This window comes from Diospyros lotus, chromosome 1 (genome assembly GCF_014633365.1).
Source record: "Diospyros lotus cultivar Yz01 chromosome 1, ASM1463336v1, whole genome shotgun sequence".
Lineage (NCBI taxonomy): Eukaryota > Viridiplantae > Streptophyta > Magnoliopsida > Ericales > Ebenaceae > Diospyros > Diospyros lotus.
The window spans coordinates 51,600,796-51,626,549 of record NC_068338.1 but is presented as its reverse complement, the minus strand read 5'-3'; the positions used below and the strand labels follow the sequence as shown (position 1 = coordinate 51,626,549).

Here is a 25,754-nt window from a genome sequence, read left to right as displayed (position 1 = left end):
AAACAAACAATTTCAATGAAATCTTTCAATTTCTTATTTTACTATGTTCAACTCTATGTATTTCTCTATTTATAGAGTACTTTAAATATACAAAAATGGCTATAACAGAGTTTCTCTTATTCGTATTAACAGCTACTCTAGGAGAAATGTTTTTATGCGGTACTAACGATTTAATAACTATCTTTATAGCTCCATAATGTTTCAGTTTATGCTCCTATCTATTGGTTGAATATACCAAAAAAGATGTACAGTCTAACGAGACTACTATAAAATATTTACTCATGGGTGGGACAAGCTCTTATATTTTGATTCATGGTTTCTCTTGGCTATATGGTTCATTCGGGGGGAGAGATCGAGCTTCAAGAAATAATGAATGGTCTTATCAATACACAAATATATGACTTCCCAAGAATTTCAATTGCTCTCATATTAAGTAGAAATTGGGTTTAAGTTTTTCCCGACCCCTTCTTATCAATAGACTCCTGTAATATACGAAGGAATGTCGTTCATTCAATAAATTCCTACCGGCCTACCTATTTTTGATATGTTTGAATTTTTTAGATATGCTACTAGAATCAAAGCTCCCTGCGCCCACAAAAATAAAGAAGTCACCCATTACTGTTGCCTTTTCTTTTTTTGTATATGATAGGAATTACTCAGTCACACCAGGCAATGTTAATTGATATTTTAAACGTAATTTATTTTTCAAAAAATATATATTTATTATATATTATTTTAAATTATAAATCACTTCTATTTATTATATATTATAAATAAATCATAGTAAACTAATAAAAATATTTTATAACTAAATATAAAATATAATAAATATAAATGACCTAAAAATATAATAACATTTATCATACTTTATTACAGTAATTAACATTCGAATCTAAAGATTGACTTAAAGTAAGTCTGTCCGGAATCTGAATACGAGCTGAGTGCGTATAACTTAAGTTAACATGGCATGGCAAGTTGGCAAGCAAAGAAAATGACTAATGACTAATCACAGTGGATTTGCCCTAATAAATTACAATTAACACAAATTAAATCAATTAGCCGGCTTTCTACTAGCCCTTCTTTTTTCCTTAATTAAAGCAATCGTCACTCGCCCAAGCCCATAGGCCCATGGGTTAGCGTCAAGAAATTAATATAAAAATGCACTTTTTTTTAATACAATATATTTATTATTTTAAATATTTAAATATTTTTATTAATCGAATAAATAGTTTAAATCACCATACATTTATTATCAATTCATAAAATTATTTAATTATTAAAAATAGAATAAATATATTTTATCCTAAAATAAAATACACTTGTTGCTATCTTTACCTTATGTACTAATTTTATTATCTATCTTCAATTTCTTTTTTTTTTCACCATTGTCCTTGCCTTTTCTTGTTGGCAAAACTTAATTGTAACTACAATGAATGATGTCCCATGCTCTATGAGGATTGGATCTTTCATTATTTTTTTTATCTTAGACTATTAACGATTATCAATGTGCTCATCACTTTATGAATCACTAAATTTATTTTTACTCAATAGTTAGAAAAAGATTAAATATTATATTTATGATTACTATTACCATCATCAAAGAAGAATAAGTATTGTCATCACCACAGTCATTAAAAAAAAATGAAACAATAGGAGCGATGAAGAGTAAAAGATAAATATAATAGATAGAATACAATAAGAGATATTTAAATAAAAATATATTTATGCCATTGACCCTATGGTATAGGTTAAGTGACGGGCAAGTGATACATTGAAATTAATATCAGTAGATTACGAATTCGTTACTCAGTTTAAGTAAAGGCCAAAGATCTATCCGTAATTTAACTTATCTGTAAAAATCAAGAACACAAGTAATGAAAGACTACACAAGTATAATGATCCTAAAGTTTAATTCTCATCGCTTAAATAACTAATTGATACAAATTTTAGATCTCGAGAATAATTATTATAATTTTTGAAACTATAGTGGTGCTTTTTATAATTATATCAAACTTCATGGAATAGGGCAAAAGCGAGGAAGATTTGCAAACATTTGGGAGAGACCACGGGAGAATTAAAAAAAAAAGTAAGAGCGAGGCGGCGCATATATGCTCTCCGCTTACCTTCTGCGTAAATACTGCACTTGCCAATTTCCTCGCATATAAGGGTGGACTTCAATGGATGAGGGTTTCCATCCATAGCCACTGGCGGCTGCGTTTGGCGATCTCCAGAGCGCCGCCTCCTCCGCCTCTTGCCCTATCGCCGACACTTGTCAGTCATCTACCACCGCGCCGCTGTGCGTCTTGTTCTCGTCACTTCGGCTCCGTTCGTGGTGCCTTCGGTAGGGTTTACCATCACTCTCTGGCGTCGGCCCCCATGGGATCGCAGCAACAGGAATTGACGCAGGTGGAGTGGCCTGCGAGCAGAGTCCGTGATACTTTCATCAGTTTCTTCGAAGACAAAGGCCATGTCAACTGGAAATCAAGCCCCGTCGTTCCTGTTAATGACCCTACCCTTCTCTTCGCCAACGCTGGTTGGTTCCGTTTCAATATTCTCTCTCTCCCCATGTCTCTCTCACACACGCAAGTACAATCACACAATGTATTCGTTGTCCTATTCTGCATTTATATGTTCTATATATCCAGTTCGTGGTGCTTAACGTTAAACATGTTTCCGGTGAAAAAGTAGCGCTCTTAAACTGGATTGCTTTTCACTTTTGATCTGTCTGCGTGTGTGAGTTTGTTTTTGTCTCCTGTTTTGGATAACTTGCTAAACACAGAGGGATGGAGCAGGGACCATGACTTAGGATTTTGTCCCCTCAACTCTGCTTGTTGGCTTTTAAATCGACACTTGAATGTTTCCTAGCGTAATAAAAGTTATTTCCTTTTCTACCTGACAACCAGTGGCTTACTTGCAAAGCATTATCGGTTTGATCCACTGCCGCATTTCTGTGTTAAATTTTAGTGCAGTATGTTGGAATCTGGTGTCTGATGGTGATGTTTCGGTGTCACAGGTATGAATCAGTTCAAGCCTATCTTCTTAGGGACTGTTGATCCAAACAATCCCCTGGGTAAACTGACTCGGGCATGCAACACTCAGAAGTGTATCAGAGCTGGTGGGAAACACAACGATCTTGATGACGTTGGGAAAGACACATATCATCACACATTCTTTGAGATGCTTGGTAATTGGTCTTTTGGGGATTATTTTAAAAGAGAAGCAATCGAATGGGCTTGGGAGCTTCTCACCAAGGCAAGTGACTGAATTCCCGTGACCCTGCTCCTTTTGAGTTTGTTAATCCTTGTGATTTTGGACGTACTTACAAATTTGAATTCAAGAAAATATATTTTTTATATGTTATGGGGTAAATGTCACACTTAAAGAGGATGTAACATCCAATTTGTTAGTATGACATTTATGTAAACAATAAAGGATGGTATATTGATGAAGAGTTTAAGAGAATGGAAGGGAAAAGTTTGAAAGAAAAAAGAATATTGGTGGTGGAATGAAGAGGTACAAGAAAAAAATCAAAACTGAGAGATCTTTTCCCAAGACTTTGCATGCATATTGTAATGAAGAAATAAGAAATATATTTTGGCGAAACATAAGCAGAGAAGACAATTGTGAATCAAAGTTACGAAAATTAATACCAATTTTGACACAAAAAGACAGGGAAAGTCATATATATTTAAACTATGAGGAAAGATAAAGAAGAAAAAAAAAAAATATATATATATATATATAGAGAGAGAGAGAGAGAGAGGGAGAGAGAGAGTTATGACTAACATTTGAAACTTGATTTTGATTGGGTGTCATCTATTTTGGCCCAAGTTTAAGCATGCTCAATTCACTGATTTGTACTCAATTTGTAACTCTATTGATGTTAGTCTTTTCATCCTGCTGAGTATGTTGTTCTGATTTTAGCTGTTGTTGAATAGGTGTATAACTTACCTGCTGATCGTATTTATGCCACTTATTTTGGCGGCGATGAGAAATCCGGGCTTGCTCCTGATAATGAAGCAAGGGAGATATGGCTGAAGTTCTTGCCACCTGGGCATGTCCTACCTTTTGATTGTAAAGTATGTTTGCTCACCTGTCCTATCTTCCTGATGATCCCATATCTTTTAGTTTGTTCCTTGTACGTTGACAAAAGAACAACAGGTTCCATTTTGCAAAAAGATGACTAATTTTTGTGCTATTTGAGAGCTTTTTGAAGATTGTTATTCCTTTGTTACTGTTTGCTTTATGGCATAGTTTGTTTTCTTTAATTCATGATAGGTTCACAAGAAAACCGATTATAGATTTTCTGCCAAATGGCAATTATTTTTTTGTTTTTTCACACAGAAGGGAAATTAGCTATTGATGCCTAAAATTGGGGAAAAAGCTAAAATGGAGAACACAGTCAGGTTCTCTTTTTTTTTTTTTTCATTTTTTATTCCCTGTTTTTTGTGTCATTTTCACTGGATCGTTGCAAAAAATGGGGCTGTTCAATTCGGTAAATGATTAACATTGCATGGATATGATATTTCCAATTTAATTTTGTTCTTCTAATTGTGGTTTTTGTGGCGTAACCTGAAAAATATTTTCTCCTTATTTGGGTGAGAAGGGGATGGAAAGTAACGGAAAATGTTTCTCCTTATGGCAGAGCAATGGAGATGACGGAATGGAAGGATATTAAACTACAAATGAAACTTCAAATGACCATTAATACCCTTTTAATGAAAAGATTGAATATAATAAAGTCAAGGGCAAATTTGAACTTCTAAAAATTATAAAGGTCAATATTGTTAGAAAGATAATTTAGTTTTTCATCCATTTACATTCCACCTATTCTCACCTAGTTCAGAGAAGACAAAAAATTGGGGTTTGGAGAACGGATGGATGATGGAAGCACTTTTCATCCATTCTATTACTATCGTCTCTCCAAAATGAGGAAAACCCTCTTCCATCCCTTTCCATTCCATCCTCCCCCAAACACTCTGTTAGAGTTTTTTTTGGTCCACAATTAGTATTTAGTCCTGTGAAAAGTAAAAGAAGTCCAGAAAGGCTGCTGGCGGCCACTTGTATATCTCAGATGCAGACATATTCTTACTTCACTGTTATCATAGATTTTGCATATGGTTTTTTGGTGAGCTTTAGCTCTTTTAGGCTGAAACCGTAGAGATATTGTTGTTAGGGTTGCCATGAGCATCATCTGTATGGGAGTGCCCTATTCTATATGCAGTTTTTAATTTTGAACTTGATAATTATATGTGGAGCTTATGCTCTCCATTTCACAGTTCTTCATAGTATTCCTATGTTAATGTTCTTTAATCCAACAAAAGAAAAAGTTCTACCTCAACTTTGTAGTGTCCCCCCCCCCCCCCCCGCGGGGGAAAAAAACACCCACACCCACAAATCACATAACTAAACTTTATACTTAATCATTCGGGATCAGGACGCCCACATGGATTTGTGTTCTCTCATTGATTCATTCCAAGGGGATATATTCTTAGCTTCTGAACTAATGTTTTCTTGTCCTTCCTTGTGGACTTTGTTATACCGTTTATATTTCATATTGTTTTATAAACCAAAAGGGTTTCACATTGTAATCTTGGGAACTAGTGATTAAACTTTGCATTTGTGTCATCGCAGGTTTCTATAAGTTTTTAAGGGTGATATCACCAGACAGGAAGGTAGGACAAACATATGATATTTGAATGTGAAGAGTCCAACTGATTCCAGAGTCCCTGTGAGTCCAAGTGCATACAATAACAAACAAAAAGTTGAAATTGTAGTCAAGTTGCTCATGCGCAAGTTTCTTCAAAAATCATCAGTTAACAAGTTTCTTCTAAAATCAACCGGGTCCATGCTTTAGGTGTTATAAAAGCTTTCGCAAAAAAATGAGAGTGGCATTTCTTTGATTTGTTCTCATTTTAAAACAGGGACTGCATCTGTTTAATTGTTGCACTAAATCCAAAGGCAAAAATGATACTGCAGCTGAATTTCATATATTTATATCATCTTTATTTATTTATTACCTATTTTTGCTGGAATCCTTATCAGTATTATGCTACTGGATTTCATGTGCATCTATGCATTTGCATCTTTTTGTTGGAAGACACAAATATAATATGATATATTTGTAGTTTTGAGTGCACCCCCCCGCAATTGTACAAAGTATGTCGTTAGGTACTGGTATCTTATTTTTTGACACCTATCAGGGGCTTCTGTGACATTCTGTCAGATTATTGGCATAATTACATTGTTCTAACACCTGTGAATTACAATATTGTTTATATTTGACATTTCTTGTTAATGCAATGTTTTCGCCTTTTAATCTATCTTTTTTCCTTTTGGTTTTCTTTCCATGCTTTCTTTTGATTTTTCTTATATGTGCTTTGTTGCGTAGCTGATCAAGGTTGTGTGTACTGTTTCTTTATGTGTACAACTCTGAGCAGGATAACTTTTGGGAGATGGGTGATACTGGTCCTTGTGGACCCTGCACTGAGATACATTTTGATAGAATTGGGAATCGTGATGCTGCATCGTTGGTTAACAATGATGATCCTACATGTATTGAGATATGGAACCTTGTCTTTATTCAGGTACAGCTTTAGAAGTCTTTTCCAACTGCTCGCCCCTTAAGGCACCATATCTTTGCATACTATATATGACAGGGATTGTCCTTGGCATAACCTGGATGGATAAGTGCTCAATGCCCTTAGTTATATTTCATGCATATGTAGTTTTTAATGAATGTTAATTAGGAACAAGATTAAAACACTTTTGTTTTGGTATTGCTTGTTTTTTCTTTGGTAGTATTGGACGGCTCACTTTTACCATCACTTTGGCAAACTGTGTCACTTTAGTTTCATTTCTTTGCAGTTCAACAGGGAAGGTGATGGCTCACTGAAACCTCTTCCTGCCAAGCATGTTGACACTGGCATGGGCTTTGAGCGATTAACTTCTATTCTCCAGAATAAGATGAGCAATTATGATACTGATGTGTTCTTACCCATCTTTGATGCAATACAAGAAGTAAGATTATGTGATATATTTTTTATATGCAAAATAAGTTAATTGTTTTTGGTCTAACTTTATATTGAGCAGAGTCAGTTTATATGCCACCAATTGCACTACATTTTAGAGTTCAATCTCTTCCACTGCATGCTAATGCTCATTTATTTAGTATGCACTTCAGAAATTTGAGTGTTCTACAACTTCATTTATGGTATGTGCAAGATAGTAATAACCAGAGTAGTTATATATGCTAACATTCCCTGTGTGGGTTATCTATGTTTTGATGATTGTCATGTTATCCATGAGGTATGCTCTCGTGTTCTTTTCAAATAATGATAATCAAGTATCCATTTTATTTTTAATAATATTGGCAGTTCTGTTTCTGTTTCTTTCCAGATTAAATTGTGATATGTACACATATATGTATGAATTTTTAAAATTTCTCTCTTATAGGCAACTGGGGCGCCAGCATATTCTGGAAAAGTTGGACCTGATGATGCAGATAAAGTTGACATGGCATATAGGGTTGTTGCCGACCACATAAGAACTCTTTCATTTGCCATTGCAGATGGTTCTTGTCCAGGTGGAGTGCAAAAGTTGGAAACCTTGTTTTGTGTTTTTACTTGTTGATTATACATTTGTAGCACTGTTGCTTTTGGGGATTTTACTTGTTTTGTTAAAGGTGACAACATGGAATTGATTGTGTATTTTCCTCTCCTTTATCCTTTTTTGATATTTATGGGTTGTGTGGATACTTAGTTTATGCTTGTTGGTCAGTCAAGTTTTATTATTAATTTAAGTTGAGCCATAGACATTAATTGAACAAAACCAGTGACAATAATTTGCATGCCTGTACGAAATGGAAAGAGCTGGCCTTGACTCTGTTAATGCAGGTAAATGGACCATATGCACATGATGGCATTTAGAATCTATGCTGCCCATATTAAGCTTTTTGGTCTCTTCATTGGAGTGTCTTGGTATATTTTCTCTAGATGATCAAGCAATAACATGGCCGTCAAGAACTTAGTAGATGGTGAAGATATGCAAAATATGAGAGGTTCACATACTGTTTCAAGTTCATCACGAAGAGAGATATTTGCCATCTTTTATCACTTGTAGATTTGTATTGTATTATGAACACAGCATGCTGCAATTCCCATTTAATTATTGAGTATTCAATATGTTCTCAAGTAATTGATGGCTGTTGATGGGGTGATGATAGGAGTGGGCGAAGTAGGTGGGTGCTCTGGGAAGTAATGGGTGCCGAGGAAGTGTTCTGAAGGAGAGATAACTAGTGCAGGCAGGATAGAAGGTTGGCAGTTGGTAGTTTCCTCTGTTTGTTAATGGCTTTCTTTTCCTTATTTGTGGAGGATAACATAGGGTAGCCTTGGTATTGATCTCACAAGTAATAGGTGGCTCATTCTTCGGTTTGAGAAAGAGTTGCATATTTCAATGCCCTAGCTACCACAAGTAGCATGGTTCTTCCACTAATCCTGTATAGATTGTTGAATAATTTGTTTGAGATGTGGCAAATATTGGACAGGACTTCACGCTTCCTTGTTTGGAGTCTTTTGGTGGATTTCTTATTTGCTCTCAAATTGGTTTGAGTTGAGGAGGGCCTTGATGTAATCATAATTCTATACTCCAAGCCACATTTATTATGTCCTGTGAGGAAGGCATGGAGTGCTTAAGGAGGCTATCATGGTAGCTCTTAACTTTAAGCAAGTCCATAGTCCTCCTAACTAGGCCTGCATATGGATGCTTTGTGGAGTGGACGGTCGGAGATGCCATACTGGCCTTTGAAGCTCTTGGATTGGGCTGTTGGGGAATGCTGAAAGTGCAGGGGAGATGATGCTGAACTGAGTTCATGGCCCAAACTGAAGAAGTGGAGGATGCCTCAAATCCCCTAAGAGTGAATGAGCATGGGCATGGCATGCCATTTAGGAGAGTGTCCTATTATACCTCCCTTGAGGGTCTTAGTCATTGGAGGTTTGTTCCACAGCAAGCGTCAATACAGTCAGTTATTTGCTGCCTTTGAATGGAATTTTTTTGGTTTATTGCTTGTTCCAGTTTCTTCTTTATTTATTTATTTTTAGGTTGGGCTTGCTTCTTATTAAATTGTTTCATGATGATTTAGTTCTGTACAAGGTTTCTGGCAAGTAAAATATGTTTTTCTTTCTGATGCCTCTTGAATTTTGAAGTCCATGCCGTTTAAGTTTTGTGCTAGCCGAGAAGTAGAAGCAAATAGTAGATTGCCCTTGGACCTTTTATTTCTTCTTGAATGCTATCTGTATTTCATTATCTTTTGTTGTCCTATAGTATTTGTCTACTCTTTAAAAGTTGTACAAAAGTTTTCGTTATCTTTTGAAATTCATGGACCTAAGCTAAGTTTGAAAATTGAAACTTAAGTGGTTGGTAATGATGTGAAGATGTAGAAAAAAATGGCAGTAGGGGAGCAATGGGTGGCGTGCATGTTTATTTGCTTGCAGATACATGTTTTTCGTTAATATGGTTAATTTTGTGTGCTTCACCCCCCTTCTTCTGAATCTGTTTCAAGTGGAGTCTCTTCATAGTCTTACTGGCTGTACAGGCAACGAGGGGCGGGAATATGTTCTAAGGCGTATTCTACGTCGCGCTGTACGTTATGGAACAGAAGTCCTAAAAGCTCAACCTGGATTCTTCAGTGGGTAGGAGAAAAACCTTGCACTGTTTGTTTCTAATCGATGTGCTTGTATCATTTCTAGATTTGTACTATATTTCAGTTGTAGTTTTGTATTCGATTGTGCAATTTTATGTTAAAGTATGCATGTTCTAGCTCCAGTTACATTTGAAGTTTGCATATCTTTTTCCTAAATTCTGTATTTTAAGTTTCCTTCGCAATTGCATGGAAATCAGGCTTGTAAAGGTGGTGGCTCAAGTGATGGGCGATGTGTTTCCAGAGCTTAAACAACATGAGGTGCATATTAGGGATACAATTGCTGCCGAGGAAGCAAGTTTTGGGAAGACATTGCTTAATGTAAGCTCGTTCTCTGTCTACAATTTAGTATGCTTTTATTCTCTATGATCCAGACCCAAGAACTTGTGTGTAGTGAGGGAGGTGTTGATTATTCAGGATAAGCCTAGTTAAACTGTAGACATTTTCCCCTTTTTCTTATTTATTTCTCCAACACTATAGCATCCATGCACATCTCCATACCTGCTCACTTCTTTAGCCACATGGCCATTTAATCCACCTTTTGTAATGTTTTTTTCTCCTTTAAGGATTCCTTGCAACAACCCTCTAAATTCTCTCAGGAATTTTCTTTTATTTTTTCTCCCAATGCAACTTGTGGTGCATATGTGTTTACAATTTTTGAAGTCTCTTCTTCTAAAGTAATTTTAATTGCAACTCTCTTAACTTCCAACCTCTTCACATCTATTGTTTCATTTTTTATGTCTTATCCATGATAATTTATATTCCATTTTTGGAGCAATTTTTTCCTTACACTTGGACAATATAATGTCCCACTAAGGGTTTACATCCAACAAAGTAATGTTTTCTCTGGAGTCTATGTTGAAAAGATCCATTGATTTTACAATTACTGTTGGATACCTAACACATTCCTCCATTACTACATTATTTAACTGTTCTTGCATAAATGTATTGTTCTTATTGTTATTGCTTTTTGATAAGCATTGCTTTTACTCTTTTTCTTTATCCATTAGTTTTTCTCAAAATTCTCTTTGCAAATTTGTTCACTTGATTGGAATGCTCCTTAAGAGTTTTGAACTTGATGTGAAAAGGTTAATATTTTTCCTTTTCATGGTTGCCTTGCTGTGCAATTTTCAGCTGCACTGGTTATTTTTTGTTCTGTACTTTATGTTAAGTATTTTAGTAAGCTTTCTAAATAACAAGCAGGATGGATTCAATCCATTTCTCTTCAGGGAATTGAGAAGTTCAAGCGGGCTGCTCAAGATGTTCAGGGAAAGATTTTAAGCGGGCAGGCAAGTATAGGGACGGACCATATCTTTCTTTTATTTTTATTTTCTGCTTTGTGTGCATTCTATGGCATATATTTAAGGATGTTATCAAGCAGTAATATTGGAGCTGGTCTCGAGCAAATAGTTTCCACACTTCTAAGTGCAGAACTGGTCTGGCAGTTAAACATGTTAACTTAAAGCAGCTTAATGACGTTGATTTAAATTATTCAATTGGGTATAAGTAGTTTTTTATCTTCTTTTTCTTTTTTGCTCTCTCTTAAGTTAGCTTAATGACCTTGATTTAAATTACTCAATTGGGTATAAGTAGTTTTTTACCTTCTCTTTCTCTCTCTCTCTCTCTCACACACACACTTCTCTGTGTTTAGGCCTCTGTTAATACTAAGTTGTTTTTGGCCCCCTATTCTCAATAAGATATTTAAAAGATGTTAAAAGGGGTGCAGCCAGCAGGGAAAAATACAAACTCAATCAGCAAAAGTGTAACTGTTTAAAAAAAATCTTTTTGTTTTCATCTCTTTATCGGTGTATGCATGATTTGATTTAATTATTAGCTGGTCTGGCAACTCTATGCCAAATGTAGTCTGATAAGAACTTTTATTAATATTGTTTGTCTATGGTTCTTGTTTATTTTTGTATGTGTATCTGTCAATGTCATGAAACAAAAAGGTGAAATCACCAAGTTATTGTCCCTCTGTGAATAGCATTGAACTTATTTTTCCTGCTTAATCTCATCCTACTCTGTAGTTTCCTCTAAGAGAGTCAAAATCAGTTATATTTATTTATTTTCTTTATTAATGTACTTATTGTTTTATTTTTCTCAAAAAATTGAAGTTTTTAATCCTTAGAATGGAGGTCGTGAAAAGCTTGTAAAAACTGAAATTTAAGCATGAAGAACAGTTGTGATGATGAATTTAAGCAATGAAACTTTACTTTGTAAGTTTCAGCAATCCAGGATTATTAAAAGAGCTTCTTGCCTCTGAAGAATGGTTTATTGGTATTAATTTTTTTGTTCTCAAGTTTTTATTTTTATGTTTTTTCCATTTCATGTTAAACAATGTTTTCTTTAGTCTGTTAATTAACTATTCCGCCCCTAATCACCCAAAACAAATCAACTGATAAATATGGAAAATGAATTTACTTTGTCACAAGGCTTTTGCTTCTTCTGAGTGATATAAAAGGCCCTATATTCCCCTTATCCTCAACACACAGACATTTTTTTTGTAATTTCACATACTTGTCCATCTAACATGAAGAAATATAATATCTGTAATACACCGTTGCTGTCTTTATTGCAGGATGCTTTTGTCTTGTGGGACACATATGGCTTTCCCTTGGATCTGACTCAGGTGCAGGGAATTCCTTGTTTGGTCATTTTGTTCTCATTCCTTTCCTATATGAATTCATGTCATGACTATTTTTTTTCCTCTTACCAGTTGATGGCAGAAGAAAGAGGTTTGGTGGTTGATATTGAAGGCTTTAATAATGCTATGGATGAAGCCAGGGAGCGATCAAGAAATGCTCAGAATAAGGTATTGGCAATTTTCTTTTTCTTGTTTGTTTCATTGTTGCATCGATCATAATTGAAAGTGTTTGTTATTCCCATCCTTTTATGATGCTGCTAGTTGTATGAAGAAATGAAAAAAAAAATCTAGTAGGAGTACCAGAAAGAAGAAAATATATTGGTAGATGTGCATAAAACACAGTATAATGTTGCAAATTTGGAAAATGCATTGTGCTTGCCCATTTCATTATATGTGCTAATGTATTTTCTTGGCAGCAAGATGGTGGTACTATTCTAATGGATGCAGATGCTACATCAGCTTTGCATAAAAGAGGGGTTGTTGTAACAAATGACAGCTTCAAGTTTACCTGGTTCCAGGTGAGTGTACTAGTCAAAGTTTATGGGCACACTTGCATCGGTTTCATTATAGTTGATAGGCTCTCTGTTTAAGCTTAAAACCTGCACCTTGTATGATGAAATTAATGTATAAAAGCTTCTAAATTCTGCAGGATTGAGCTCATATCTCATATCTCATGGTATTATATGAAAGAGATTGTTTTCAGGTGTAGTTAGTAATATGTATATTGTTTACCCTTGTTTGCGTTTTTTTTTTTTTTTTTTTTTGGGGGGGGGGGGGGGGGGGATATCTGGTGTAACTAACAGGGTAGAACTGTGGCAGTTAGAATTGTATTTTATTTAAACCGGTGCTACTGAATAAAGCATGAACTGACATTTGTAGACTATAAATGGCCTATATACTTAAATTTCAACCTGTTTGGAGGGGGTTTCTGGTTGGTTTTCTGAATGGAGCAAAATTTTGGCTATTTGCTATGGTGTACCTACAAAAAGATGGCTTTTATGTTTCCACGCATTTCTTGAGGCATTGGGAGATACTAAATGTTAATTATGTTTTATTTTCTGGAAGATGTGTTTTTTCGATCCTGTTTTTTTTTTTGGGGGGGCAGAATTGTTAAATCATCCTAACCAATAGAATAACCTGAAAAATTGAAAGAAATTTGAGAAAACAATAAAACGCCTTGTTATTTAGTTAAATAGAAAGAAGGGACTTTGAAGATAGGTCTATGCATATCAAATTGTATGAGCTGCTCAAATGGATCAAAGTTAGGTCAAGGATCTCAAATAACCAGTGTTCTAAAACGCTGCCTAGGTGCTAGCCACTGTGATTAAGCCCTAATTGACACCCCTAGGCACTGGGACCGATTAATTGAGCTCGATCGGTGCCTAGTCGGCCCATGCAGCGCCTACCCGCCCAGGTAGGGTGCGGCCTGGGCCGATTATCGTTCACTTTCTCGTTCTCTCTCTCGTCGTTACTCTCTCTCATTGCTTTCTCATTCTCTCTCGCTTTCCCGTTCACTTTCTCTCATCAGACTTGTTGCCGCCGCCGATCTCGTCGTTTTTGTCTCTCTCACCGCCGATCTCGTCGTTTCTCTCTCTCTCTCTCTCTCTCACCGTCGATCGGGCCATTCTCTACCTACTGATTCTCGCTCTTCTTCCTCCAGTACGTATGGCCATCTTCCTCCAGTTGCTTGTTGCGCCATCTTCATCCTTGCAAGCAGCAAGCCATCTTCCTCCTTGTTGCTTGCAGCAAGTAGAAAGTTACAATACACAAGGATGGATCGTTAATGGAGGAGATGATGAAGAAGTTGAGCCTGGTACAGGGCTCACTTGGTAAGTGGGTGGTGAAGTATCTAGAGCAGACAAGATGCTTCAACCTCGAAGAAGTTATAGGGTGAGAGAGTTTCATGAATATGATTTTCAATAAGAAGAAGAAGATGAGGAAGAAATCAATAAATTTGATTTTTAATTCGATGAAGATTGTGTGTTGGATGAATATGGAGAGGAAGAAGTGCAATTTGATAGTTAGATTTTTCGGATATTGTTTATGTTGTATTATTGCTGCATCTGCCTTCTTGAACTTAGAACTAATTTAACAGTTTGTTTTCTTAGCCTTAATTTCATTATTTCACTTGTATTTCCAACTTTGATTTATTTTAAAATAACATCAAGAAGTTAAAATTAAAAAAAAAAAAAAACATTTTTCCTAGGCGTTAGGCCCCCATCTAGGCACCCGACTAGCGCCTAATGTGTTTTGGAACACTGCAAATAACATCTCCAAGATTAGAAAGCAGCAAGAATAGCTTTCTACCATATATTTGCTTGACTCAAGATTAGCACTCACTGCATTCCCGGCCCCTTAACATTCTCACTGCCCTTCTGGCTCCTTTCCGACATTTCAACGTTCTCAACCTCACGCCCCCCCCCCCCCCCCCCAAAAAAAAAATAATAATAATAATAATAATAATAACAACGATAATATATGAAGCCTGAACAAATAAATAGTGCAAACACTCATTTTGGAGGCATTCACCTCCATATGAGATCTCTGTTATTTTCCCAAAGGATTGGCAACCTCCTGAATCTCATAGTCTCCTCTGTGGATCAAACTCCTTCAGAGTATCAGACTACTATCAGTCTGAATCAGGACTGTGGAATATGGCCATCCCCTTCTGCCACTTCAGAGCAAAATCTTCAGAAGGCATTTCACTATTGATTGGACTCTGAATCCTTTTCACCACCCAAGAAATGAAAAATGTAATCCATTGAGATCCCTCTGAACATCACAAGCACACCCCTCAGAATCCTTGAGGAGATTAACTTAGTGAACTTGTGAACCTTGTTGGCAGCCTCAACCCTCTCTCAAAACAATAAAAGAAGATATGAGGCAGAGAGAGTGTTTGATCCAATTCAATAGCCAAAGTTTTAAGGGTGTGAGTTAAATTTATTTAATGTTAATTTTATCAATAGATTTGTGTAATATATTATGATCTTCAAGGAAATTGGCGAAATTCATCCTGTTACTTTGAATTACCATGAAACACAACTCTTTTCTCTTTTTATGTATTTCTCAATTCTGTATAACTCCTCAAAAAGGGTTATTGCATGTGCTTCAATAAGTATATTTTTCCAAATTCATGTAAGTGGTAAGTTTACGCAATAGTCAATTGAAACTTGAAAGGGATGGTGATTATTAGTCTCGCGGGTTTTGTTTAATCTCTTATTTATGATTTATTCTCCACCTGTGATTTCAGGACCATGAAAGCGTGATAAAAGCTATTTATACAGGAAGGGAATTCTTGGAAAGGGCTGTGGGTCATGATGAAGTTGGTGTTATTCTGGAAAGTACAAGTTTCTATGCAGAGCAAGGTGGGCAGGTAAGAAGCCCTTTTACCAAATAATTTGTGGGCCTACAAGAATAGGTTTTTCTCTTTGTTGCTGGATCTGATTTGCATCATGTAAATTTCTTTGGGTGGTAGATATTTGATACTGGATCACTTGAGGGCCCTTTTGGATCATTTCAAGTTTGTAATGTACAAACATATGGAGGATTTGTAGTTCACATTGGATCATTTACTGGGAAAACAGGCAAGTTTTTGGTAGGCGATAAAGTGATATGTAAGGTAAATCCTTTTTTTATACCTGGTTTTATAGGAATACATAAATCAAAATGTCTTCTTTTATTTCTTGGACACTGTCAGCAGTAATGTTTTATGACTTGAACAGGTTGACTATGACAGACGCAAGCTGATTGCTCCTAATCATACCTGTACACACATGTTGAATTTTGCACTAAGGGTAATTTCCAAAATTCCCGTTGTAGCTTCTAATATTTATATTTCTTTAGCTTTTTTTACTTTTAGTCTTGAAGCTTTTTGTCATGAATGTAGGAAGTTCTTGGCAATCACGTTGATCAAAAAGGATCCATTGTTCTTCCTGAGAAATTAAGATTTGACTTTTCACATGGTAAGTTCTGTGCTTCTTTTTATTTATTTTTTAATGCACAATCATTTTTTAATCACTCTGAAATTTGAGCAGGCAAGCCTGTGAAACCTGATGATTTAAGAAAAATTGAATCCATTGTGAATGAGCAAATCAAAGCTGAACTGGATGTGTTTGCAAAGGAGGCAAATCTGGCTGATGCCAAGAGCATAAATGGTTTGCGAGCAGTATTTGGAGAAGTAAACCATTTCATTCTATCATCATAATCCTTTGAAGTTCTTTGTGGCACATGATCAACTCATGAGAATCGTAGTTGGTCTTCTTAATGATTTGAGTATCTTTTTTTTTTTCTTTTTTTTTCTGATGTAGGTCTATCCTGACCCAGTTAGGGTTGTGTCAATTGGAAGAAAAGTGGAGGATCTCTTGTCTGACCCAGAAAATAATGATTGGCTATCTGTTTCTGCTGAACTCTGTGGAGGTTTGTCTCATAATTCCTGTGCTCATTATGTAGTCCTTTCATTAAGTATTAAGATTAATGTGTTGATATTTAGGGACTCATATTTCAAACACACGGGAAGCTAAGGCGTTTGCTCTCTTGTCTGAGGAGGGAATTGCTAAAGGGATCCGTAGAGTAACTGCTGTTACAACAGATCTTGCTTTTAAATCCCTGGAACTGGCTTCCTCGCTGCATCAGGAAGTAAAGGAGGCATCAAAAATAGAAGGAAGCTTGCTGGAACAGGTTCTTGATTTTTACTTTACACCAGATCCAAATATTATTTTATTTTGTGCAAATGAATTTTTGAAATACTGTTCTGCTTTGTTACTTGGGATTCAATTTTTATTATTTGTTTATTACCCTTGCTTCTTGCACATGACCTTCAGGTATGATCCTGTCTTCTGGTCCTAATTTTAGTTGCATTTTTTATCTTCCTGAAGCTATGGTGTTGCTTGAAATCAATGGAGTCATTTTATTTTGTGTTGGCTCCTTTGCCTAGTCCTTTCACCTTTAAACTTTTGCACTAACCTCTTTTTACCCATGTCCTTCAGCATAAATTTTGCAGTTATGTTTACCCAGTTTTCCATAATTGTATAAATTTTGCAATTTCACTTTTCCAGTTTTTCATTCTTTATTTCTGCTAGACCAATCTTTATTAATTCTCATATATTGTTTGGATTAGCATGCTTGTTACCTTTCAACTCAACCAGTTCCAACATTCTTCTTTCAAATACTTGGAAGGACATGTTTACTAGCAACTGTTTTGGTTTTGACCAGAAAGCATATCCATGTACCTTAAATGCGTCTGCTATTGAGTTAAAAATGGTTTGTCAATACCATACTAAATTTCTAGCTCCTAGATCAATCTTTATCCATATAATTATTGGATTAACATGCTTGATTCCATTCCAGTCAACCAGTTCGAACATTTTTCTTTCAAGTACTCAGGAAGGACATGTTTGTTAGCAAACTGTTTTGTTTTTTACCAGAAAGCATATCCACATACCTTAAATGCATTTGCAACTGTTATCTTGCCTGCTATATGTTTCATGAATGCTTTAATGAAGTACGTGATTCTGTTTCATTGAATATGGTTGGCTGATTTTACTTTCATCTTCCTAGAAAGTAACTTCTTTGAATGGTCGTGTGGAATCTGCTGCTATCCCAGCAGCCATGAAAGCTGATCTGAAAGCCAAAATATCTGTCCTTCAGGTACTTATCGATGCTAAACTGGAATTTACCTCACTATAGTTGTATTAATATCGTGCTGTTTTTGTTTTCATGGTAATTGATTCTGAAATTATTATTTCACTAGAATCAAGTTATAAAAGCAAAAAAGAAGATTGCCGAAGAGAACATACAGAAAGCTGTCAAGCATGCAATTGAGACAGCAGAACGTGCTGCTTCTGATGGAAGGGCTTTCTGTATATCACATATTAACGTTGGTTCAGACACTGCTGCAATCCGTGAAGCAGTTGTCAAAGTCATGGAACAAAAGGTTTTTACCAGTTTCTGTCCTGAGGCTGATACAACTTGTATTCTTTTCCTGATTGTTTGTATGTCTGTCTGTATGAAGTTTACATCTTTGGTGTATTGCAGGGGATAGCAGTCATGGTTTTCAGCATTGATGAAACCGCAAACAAGGCTTTGGTTTGTGCTGGGGTACCGGAGAAGGGAGATAAAAGTAAGCAACTAAAGGTGTTGGAGTGGCTGGTTGCTGCTCTAAAGCCCCTTAAAGGAAAGGGTGGTGGAGGCAAGGGTGGTCTTGCGCAGGGCCAGGTTAGCAATTTTCCCATGGCTGCTAATTTTACCCATGTTACATTACACTATAGATTTTATGCATTAAAACTCTTAACTTGTGCAATACAGCCTCTATTTATTATTGACCTTGTGTTAATCAAGTGAACTACGAAACAAAGAGTGATGAAGGTAAAGGTTTTATTGCTCATTGTCAGTTTAGCCAATAAAAACTCACTGAAATCTTGGACTTGAGCAATTCTAGGTTTCTTGAATGGGCATTCGTCAGTTGACTATTATTATTAGAAGAGTGAAATTCTAGACTGAAATCTTTGACTTGAGCAATTCTAGGTTTCTTGAATGGGCATTCATCAGTTGACTATTATTATTAGAATCGTAGGGGCCTTGATGTTATTATGATCTTCTGTTTTTGGCTTTGAAACTTATTTAAAACGCAGGGCCCTTTGTGTGGGTTGCGATCTTTTCTTTGTGTTAGAAGATACCAACTTTGTTTCCACTGTGTTACACCCTTCCACTCTCTTTTTGTGGCATAACATTTATATAGGTTGCAATAACTTTGTACATGATGACATACCTTTAGGCGGCGGTTTCTCATGTGCAATTCCTTCATCATCTGTCTTTGGTGATTTCTAAGTAGAAAAGGGTTGCTTCATCCTTTGCGTAGTGAATCTCCATGCAATTTATTAAAAACAATAACATCTCTCTTTTAACCGTTTTGGATATATGATTTCAGGGGACTGATATATCACAACTAGAGGATGCGATGGAGGTGGCAACATCATTTGCAGCAATGAAATTGAGCTGAAAACACTATAATAGCTTGATGATGCAGTGTGCACAGGCAGAAGCATGGTGATCATGATTCACTGCCAACTTTCTGATTTTTTATACTAATTTAAATGAAACAACACAAACACATGATGCTATAGAAAAGCACACTGTTTCTTCTGTAGTGACCACAAACACATTCTTGTCTTTGAAGTGAAAAGGAATATTTAAGTTGAATGGTAAAGTGTGTCTTTGCATTCTTTTCCCCTCCCTTTGTAACTTTTTCCTGAAAATGTTGGTTTCTCACTCAAGTCTTAAAATGCTAGAACACTCCTTGAATGTATTTCTTTTCCCCGTCATTGAAAGATGTGGTTATTGTGTCTTTAAGTAATACATGTTGCACTCTCCCTTTCCCATGGTCTTAGTGCTCTGATGGACAAAAAAATTATTCTATAAACATGTGTAGCAATAATTATCTAAATTAAAGCCACATCACATCATGTAATTAATTGGCTTGGTTTTCATGAAGTTATCGTGGATGCAGTTCAGCAAGTGACTACCAGTGTGGGGGCAACTGAATCTGCTGCTTATGGGGGCCGTCATTAACGTATTTCATTCCATGTACTCAAATTGGTAGTGATCAGAGGTAAATTTAGAGGTAATTAATAGTTAATTACATCAATAATCATTTAATTTTAAATTATGTTATTGTTTAGTTATTGAACTTTAAAATGTTATTTATTAGTCACTGAATTTTAAAATGTTACTTGCTACTCATTAATATTTTAAATTTGTTTCACTCATCACTCATTAGTTATTGAACTTTAAGTTCAGAGAAACATTTTTGAAATATTAGTAACTAACAGGTAATATTTTAAAATTCAGTGATTAACTAGTAACATATTTGAAATATCAGTAATATCAGTGAGTAATGAATAATATTTTAAAATTTAATGACCAAATAATAATAAAATGTAAAATTGAGTGATTATTGATATAATTAACCTGTAAATTTAGAAAGATAGTGTTGTTGTCATTCGATTTTTGCCTCAACCAAAGTATTGACACCGCCTGTGGAGACATGATATCAAAGGTTTAAGCAAAGTAATATGGATTAATAGATATAGTATTCTCTGAATTATTAAAAAATATATTTTTTTAATTTTTTAACTAAAATGTTGTCATATTTTATTTTTTAACTATTTATTTTCGTTCTCTTTAGTTTTTTAATTAATTGAGAGTTGACTTCTAAATTAATTATGACACATAAGATGAAATATTAATTACACGTTAGATTATTTTTTTTAGGTTAAACATATAAAAGGTTCTTAAATTATTAAAAAAATGTGACCTTTAACAACTCAACTAAAATTTTGATATTTTTTATCTTAACTATTTGTTCCTGTGCCCTTCACTTCTTCAGTTAACCCAAAGTTTTGTATGATAAATTTGGTAATTGTACAAAGTTTGATTCTTTTAAAAAAAAAAATGTGATTTTATACAATATATTGACAATTTAAGTATGTAAATAATGGTAGAAGAAACATGATTGTTTAAATTAATCTCGTATTATAAAAATTTTATCTTACTTATCACTATTAATTTAATCATTAATTTTTAATTAAATAAAAAATTAAGAAAACAAAAACAAATAGCTGAGAATGAAATATATTAAAATTTTAGATGAGAGCCAAAGAATTATACTTTTCAATAATTTAAAGACCTTACGTGCATTTAAAATAAAAAAAAATTAGTCTGACGCATAATAAATTTTTGTTCTCTATTAATTCAACCTTTTAACTCTTAATTAACTGAAAGACTAAAAAGGAGTAAAAATAAATGGTTGAAGAATAAAATATAACAATATTTTAATTAAGGGACTAAAAGCCACATTTCTTATTCCTATGTATTAAGCCAAGTAATACTTGTGAAATAACTTGGCCCAGATAACATTTATTTTAAATATTTTTTTAGCAGTATTTAAGGGGGGAAATAAGGAAAAATAAAACAACAATCCAAAGTTGGGCGTTGTATGTGTCCAGGACGAATGATGATAAAACTCAATATATCGAATATCACAGCAATAAATAACAATTTATAGCAGTTTTCTCTCCCCTGGAAGACAAATGCAAATGCAAATGCGAGGCAGGCAGGGTGTATTTCCTCGGTCATGTACAAATAATAGACAGCCTCAAAGTTGCCAACCAACCAACCAACCAGGCATCATCCATCTGGTTGAGGCTCCGCCGCATTCCACCAACAGAACCAAGTGCTTTTTTTACCTTGTATTCAAATCGAACTCTCCCACTTCACGCCACTCATGTTGCATGCTTGTTTCTCCATTCTCCGTCTCCTCATCGTTCAAGAAATCCTCAGATGGCTCTTTGTCGTCTCTCTGTGCATTGTTTCCCCATCCATTGCTCATTCCATCAGCATTAGCTACCTGTTCCTGCTCCCCGGCATCATGACCAACGGCAAGATCACTGCCCTGAGACCCAAGGGCATTTGCTCGAATAGGGGCACGAGCTAGAACTTCATGAGCTTGCGACTCGGCTCGAGCGTGTTCTGCGTGAACCATGGCCGCCATCCGCATCTTGGCCTCGTGAGCCTCTCGACCAGCCTTCTCTCTTGACTCCATTTCTGACCTCAGTTCAAACATCGCTCGTCTCTCCTCTTGTAGGAGAGCTTGCTCAATCATCAATCTCTCCTCTGATCTGAATTCTCCAAGAGCACGCTTTTTGGAGATTATGTTGAAGGCTAGAGCCTGTTTCTCAAAAGTGGCTGTAAACTCTGCAACTTTAGCAGCAATATTGTGGTCCCACTGCTGCGAGCGAGACAGCATTTGACCTGTTGTGTCAGAATCAAGAATCCTATCATCTTCCTCAGCTTCATAATCTGCCACCACATGATAAGGTAGTAACCTGCAGGATTTATTTTTGCCAAGTCCTAAAATTAAGAATGCTAAAATGTCAATTCTAAAACATCCCTATAACATGAACAAAAACAAAGGGCAATTCACTTTCACATTTCCATCAATTATGTAAACAATATAGGTCCAAGAGGAGTCAAACACTGAGATATTTGCCTATGAGTAGCCATTCTTGCTTTTAGTAAGCTAAACTGTTGCACTAGATAACATATTAGCCACTAGTGAACCCTGAACTATGTTTAGTATGGATGCATAGAGATTTTAAGGAAAATCTAAAGATTGAACAAACATTACCATAATTGCCAGTTTGTATGGCAAATCAAACTTCATTATCTTAGTGAAGGGAAAAAAAAATTACAAATAGCTATTTATTAAGACATAACAACAAAACATATCTTCCAAAGAAGAAGACAATAACAACAACAAACTCATTTCAAAAAGAAATCTGTAAAAAGACATTATCTGGAAGCAACTAAGCAATTCTTTTTGAATAAGTAAATGACAGCACATTTATGATTCATGTGCACCTAGAGAAATGCCTCCCACTTGTGGTAACGTACCAACATTTCCATCAGTTACTCTGTACAATTTTCTTGTGGGTGTGTACCACCATTTCCAAACTGCCTACTAGGCATATGACTGAGTGTGTTAGGTTTTAAATGTGAGGGTGAGTTGACTTGTCTGCGCTTGATCTTTGCTGCATAAAATGAAGCTCAAAGTCCATAAGCAATTGTGAGAATGTGCTACTATAGAAAGTGAATTTAGAACACTCCATTACAGACCTAAATTAAATTGTGTCTCATAAACAAGACAACCTTGGCAAAACAACTCTGCAAAAGGTGGCCATCATCATCACTTGAGAAATTCTAGATAGAAGGACAATTATTCTTTTTGCTGTTGATGTGAAAACACAATGCACAGGCTGGAAGCAGCAAAGTTCTCTGGGCTTTGGTCCAGTGGATGTGTGACCTAGGCAAAGAATGCTAGGGATGCATCCTTCTTTGATGTAGTGGCTGCCCAACTTACAGCCAAGGTTTTCTTCTAATACTTTAGATCCTATTGCAATTCTGATGTTTATGGCATAAACTATTCAAAAGCAAAAAGAATAATTGAGGGTAAGAGAGGTGACTGAGAGGTATTTCTCAGCCCCAGCACACTTTTGATAGTTGTAAACAGTTCCTTGACACTGTTCCAGAGAAAAATGTGTGCGACTACTCTTAGAAAATAATTTTGTTCCTGGGCTTTTGTTAATTGGCCCTTATGAAGTAGATGTGAGTGCATTTCCACAGCACACCAGTAAAATCCAAGTAGATTCCAGATGGGTGGATAGAAAAGTTTGAGAAGAAGCTTAGGCAGGCCCTATTCTTTTGGTTATTTTCAGACCATTTTCAGTTTTTCAAAAAAGTGAAAACTTGTTTACTTTCATATTTTCAAAAACACATTTTGAAAATAAAAAAAATTATAAAGAAAACTCAAAATAACAAAAAATTGTTTTGGTTGTTTTCATCACAAACTCAAAATTTCAGCAATCTCATAGCAGACAATCAAAACACAAAACTGAAAATGAATTCAAAACTCAAAAGTAAAAACTAAAACATGAAAAGGACAACCCTTTATCTATTGGATAATGCAATATTTATCTCAAAAAGGGAGACTTACATAAAGGGTCCTTTCTATTATGCCCAACTATGAAATGATGTCTACTATTAATCCTTGGTAGCTTTCTCCCAATGAGTTATGGGACTTTTTGAGGGAGGTCTGGGTCAACAAGTGAAATTTCATTCTGCAGGTTGGAATGAGGTGTATTGTTATGGTATGTGGTGCTTCGGGTATTAGAAGGCCAGGTCCATGAACTGGTTGTGGTGGTTGGAATAAGGTGCGTCGCCCATTTGGTTGCTGAGATTTTCCATGGGGAAGAGTAGTTTGCCCTGGAGTCCCCAAAATGCTCTATTCACAGGACCTGACAATTTGTTCCCTTTTGCAGGATCTAATCTTTTTGGAAGGACGAAAAAAGTAACGCTTTTGAGGGTTCAGAACATTGGGCTTCGTAGGGAACCATTCCAGTTTCCCCCTTCCGGTGGTTGAGGGAGGACAGCTCATTCAATATTGAGTCTTGAATTTGTATTCTGGAAGACTTATATGAGCCTTCATATAAAGGTACTTACAGTTGGCCTAACCAGGCATTGATTCTGTTTTATGAGGTTTGCCCTTAAGGCGGTTCTTCTCTTAGAAAGAGAGGACCGGGGGGGGGGGGCGGCGCCGTGCAAGGCATGAATGAAACCCTTTATACCTATCACACTTCCAAAACCTTGGCAATCGTCCAGCACATTCAATAATCTCAACAACAGAAATGTAATTATAGAAGGAAAAAGAAGCACGAGAGAGAGAGAGAGAGAGAGATGGGGACCTCTCGCAAGCGTCTTCAAGGGAAGAGAAAGGGCGTTTGAAGTCCGGATGGCAGACCCGCCAGGCATCCTGGTAAGCCATCTGGAGCTCCACCTGATTTCCCGCCAGTGGCGCCGCTGCTGGGGGTCGAATTGCCTTGTGATGCGGCATCTGCGGAATTGACGTAGGGTTTTGCTGTTGTTGTTGCTGCTGTTGCTGCTGCTGCTGCTGTTGTTGATTAAGGACAGGATTAGGATTAGGGTTAGGGTTAGGATTCGAGCTCTGTTGCCGCTGAAGCTGCTGCTGCTGTTGTTGTTGTTGGATGTTGATTGGGGATCGGTGCTGAAGGCCGGGAGGTCGCAGATGAGCGTCAATATTGGAAGGAAACCGAGAGATAGCCGCTTGTTGCTGTTGCTTATGTTGCTGTTGGAATTGCTGAAGCAGCAGAAGCTGCTGTTGTTGCTGCTGCTGCAACATTAGCTGCTGCTGCTGCTGCTGTAACGCCTTCGCCTCTTCCATCTCTCTCTCTCTCTCTCTCTCTCTCTTCCCCTGCAATTCCCCGCTTCTCAGAAGCGACCTGAAAATGGAAGCCAATTCTTCTGCGTGCTTCTCAAATCCATTTTGATCGATTCAGTCGCAGCCCTAGCAAATACTCTGCCCTGCCAGCCCAGCCCAGCAGCCCACTTGACCGGAGCCCATCACAATTGAGACTCGTTAATTTACTTATATTAAATAACTATTTTTTTTATTTTATATTTAAATCTCATTTTAAATTTGATTTCGGATTTATTTAAGTAAAACACATAAATTTAGTATATAATACATATGAACTTTGAACAATATAAGTAATACAACAACAATAACATATCCAACCTTTATCCCACTATGTGTGGTCAGCTACATGAATTCTAGACTTCCATGTATTTCTGTATTTTGTCATATCTTCAATTAGGTTCATACATTTAATATCAAACTTTAATATCTCTCCCAAGTCTTTTTGAGTCTGCCTCTATCTCTTTTTTTGACTAATTATTTAATTTTATCAACTCTCCTCACATGAGCGTCTCTTGGTCTTCTTCTCACATGACCAAACCATCTTAATCTAATCTTTCTCATCTTCTCCTCGATTGGCACTACTC

General features: G+C 36.0%; 2 protein-coding genes across 2 annotated transcripts; one reads left to right on the top strand and one right to left on the bottom strand.

The window, feature by feature from the left end:
• The first annotated feature begins 2,066 nt into the window (after positions 1-2,066).
• LOC127796658 (alanine--tRNA ligase) lies at positions 2,067-19,566 on the top strand. The gene is made up of 23 exons (XM_052328917.1): positions 2,067-2,533; positions 3,014-3,252; positions 3,939-4,079; positions 6,441-6,587; positions 6,868-7,020; positions 7,456-7,585; positions 9,593-9,689; positions 9,898-10,018; positions 10,927-10,986; positions 12,276-12,326; positions 12,414-12,509; positions 12,758-12,859; positions 15,592-15,714; positions 15,817-15,960; positions 16,064-16,135; positions 16,228-16,303; positions 16,376-16,518; positions 16,649-16,757; positions 16,831-17,018; positions 17,898-17,987; positions 18,091-18,273; positions 18,375-18,554; positions 19,267-19,566. Exons 1-23 carry the CDS (start codon positions 2,182-2,184, stop codon positions 19,336-19,338), a joined length of 3,069 nt encoding a protein of 1,022 aa, XP_052184877.1. The 5' UTR covers positions 2,067-2,181; the 3' UTR covers positions 19,339-19,566.
• Positions 19,567-21,336: 1,770 nt separating this feature from the next.
• LOC127796665 (uncharacterized) lies at positions 21,337-25,233 on the bottom strand. The gene is made up of 2 exons (XM_052328930.1): positions 24,638-25,233; positions 21,337-22,222 (listed from the first exon to the last, which is right to left on the bottom strand). The coding sequence occupies exons 1-2, from the start codon at positions 25,132-25,134 to the stop codon at positions 21,580-21,582; spliced, it is 1,140 nt and encodes a 379-aa protein (XP_052184890.1). The 5' UTR covers positions 25,135-25,233; the 3' UTR covers positions 21,337-21,579.
• Between the last annotated feature and the right edge of the window lie 521 nt (positions 25,234-25,754).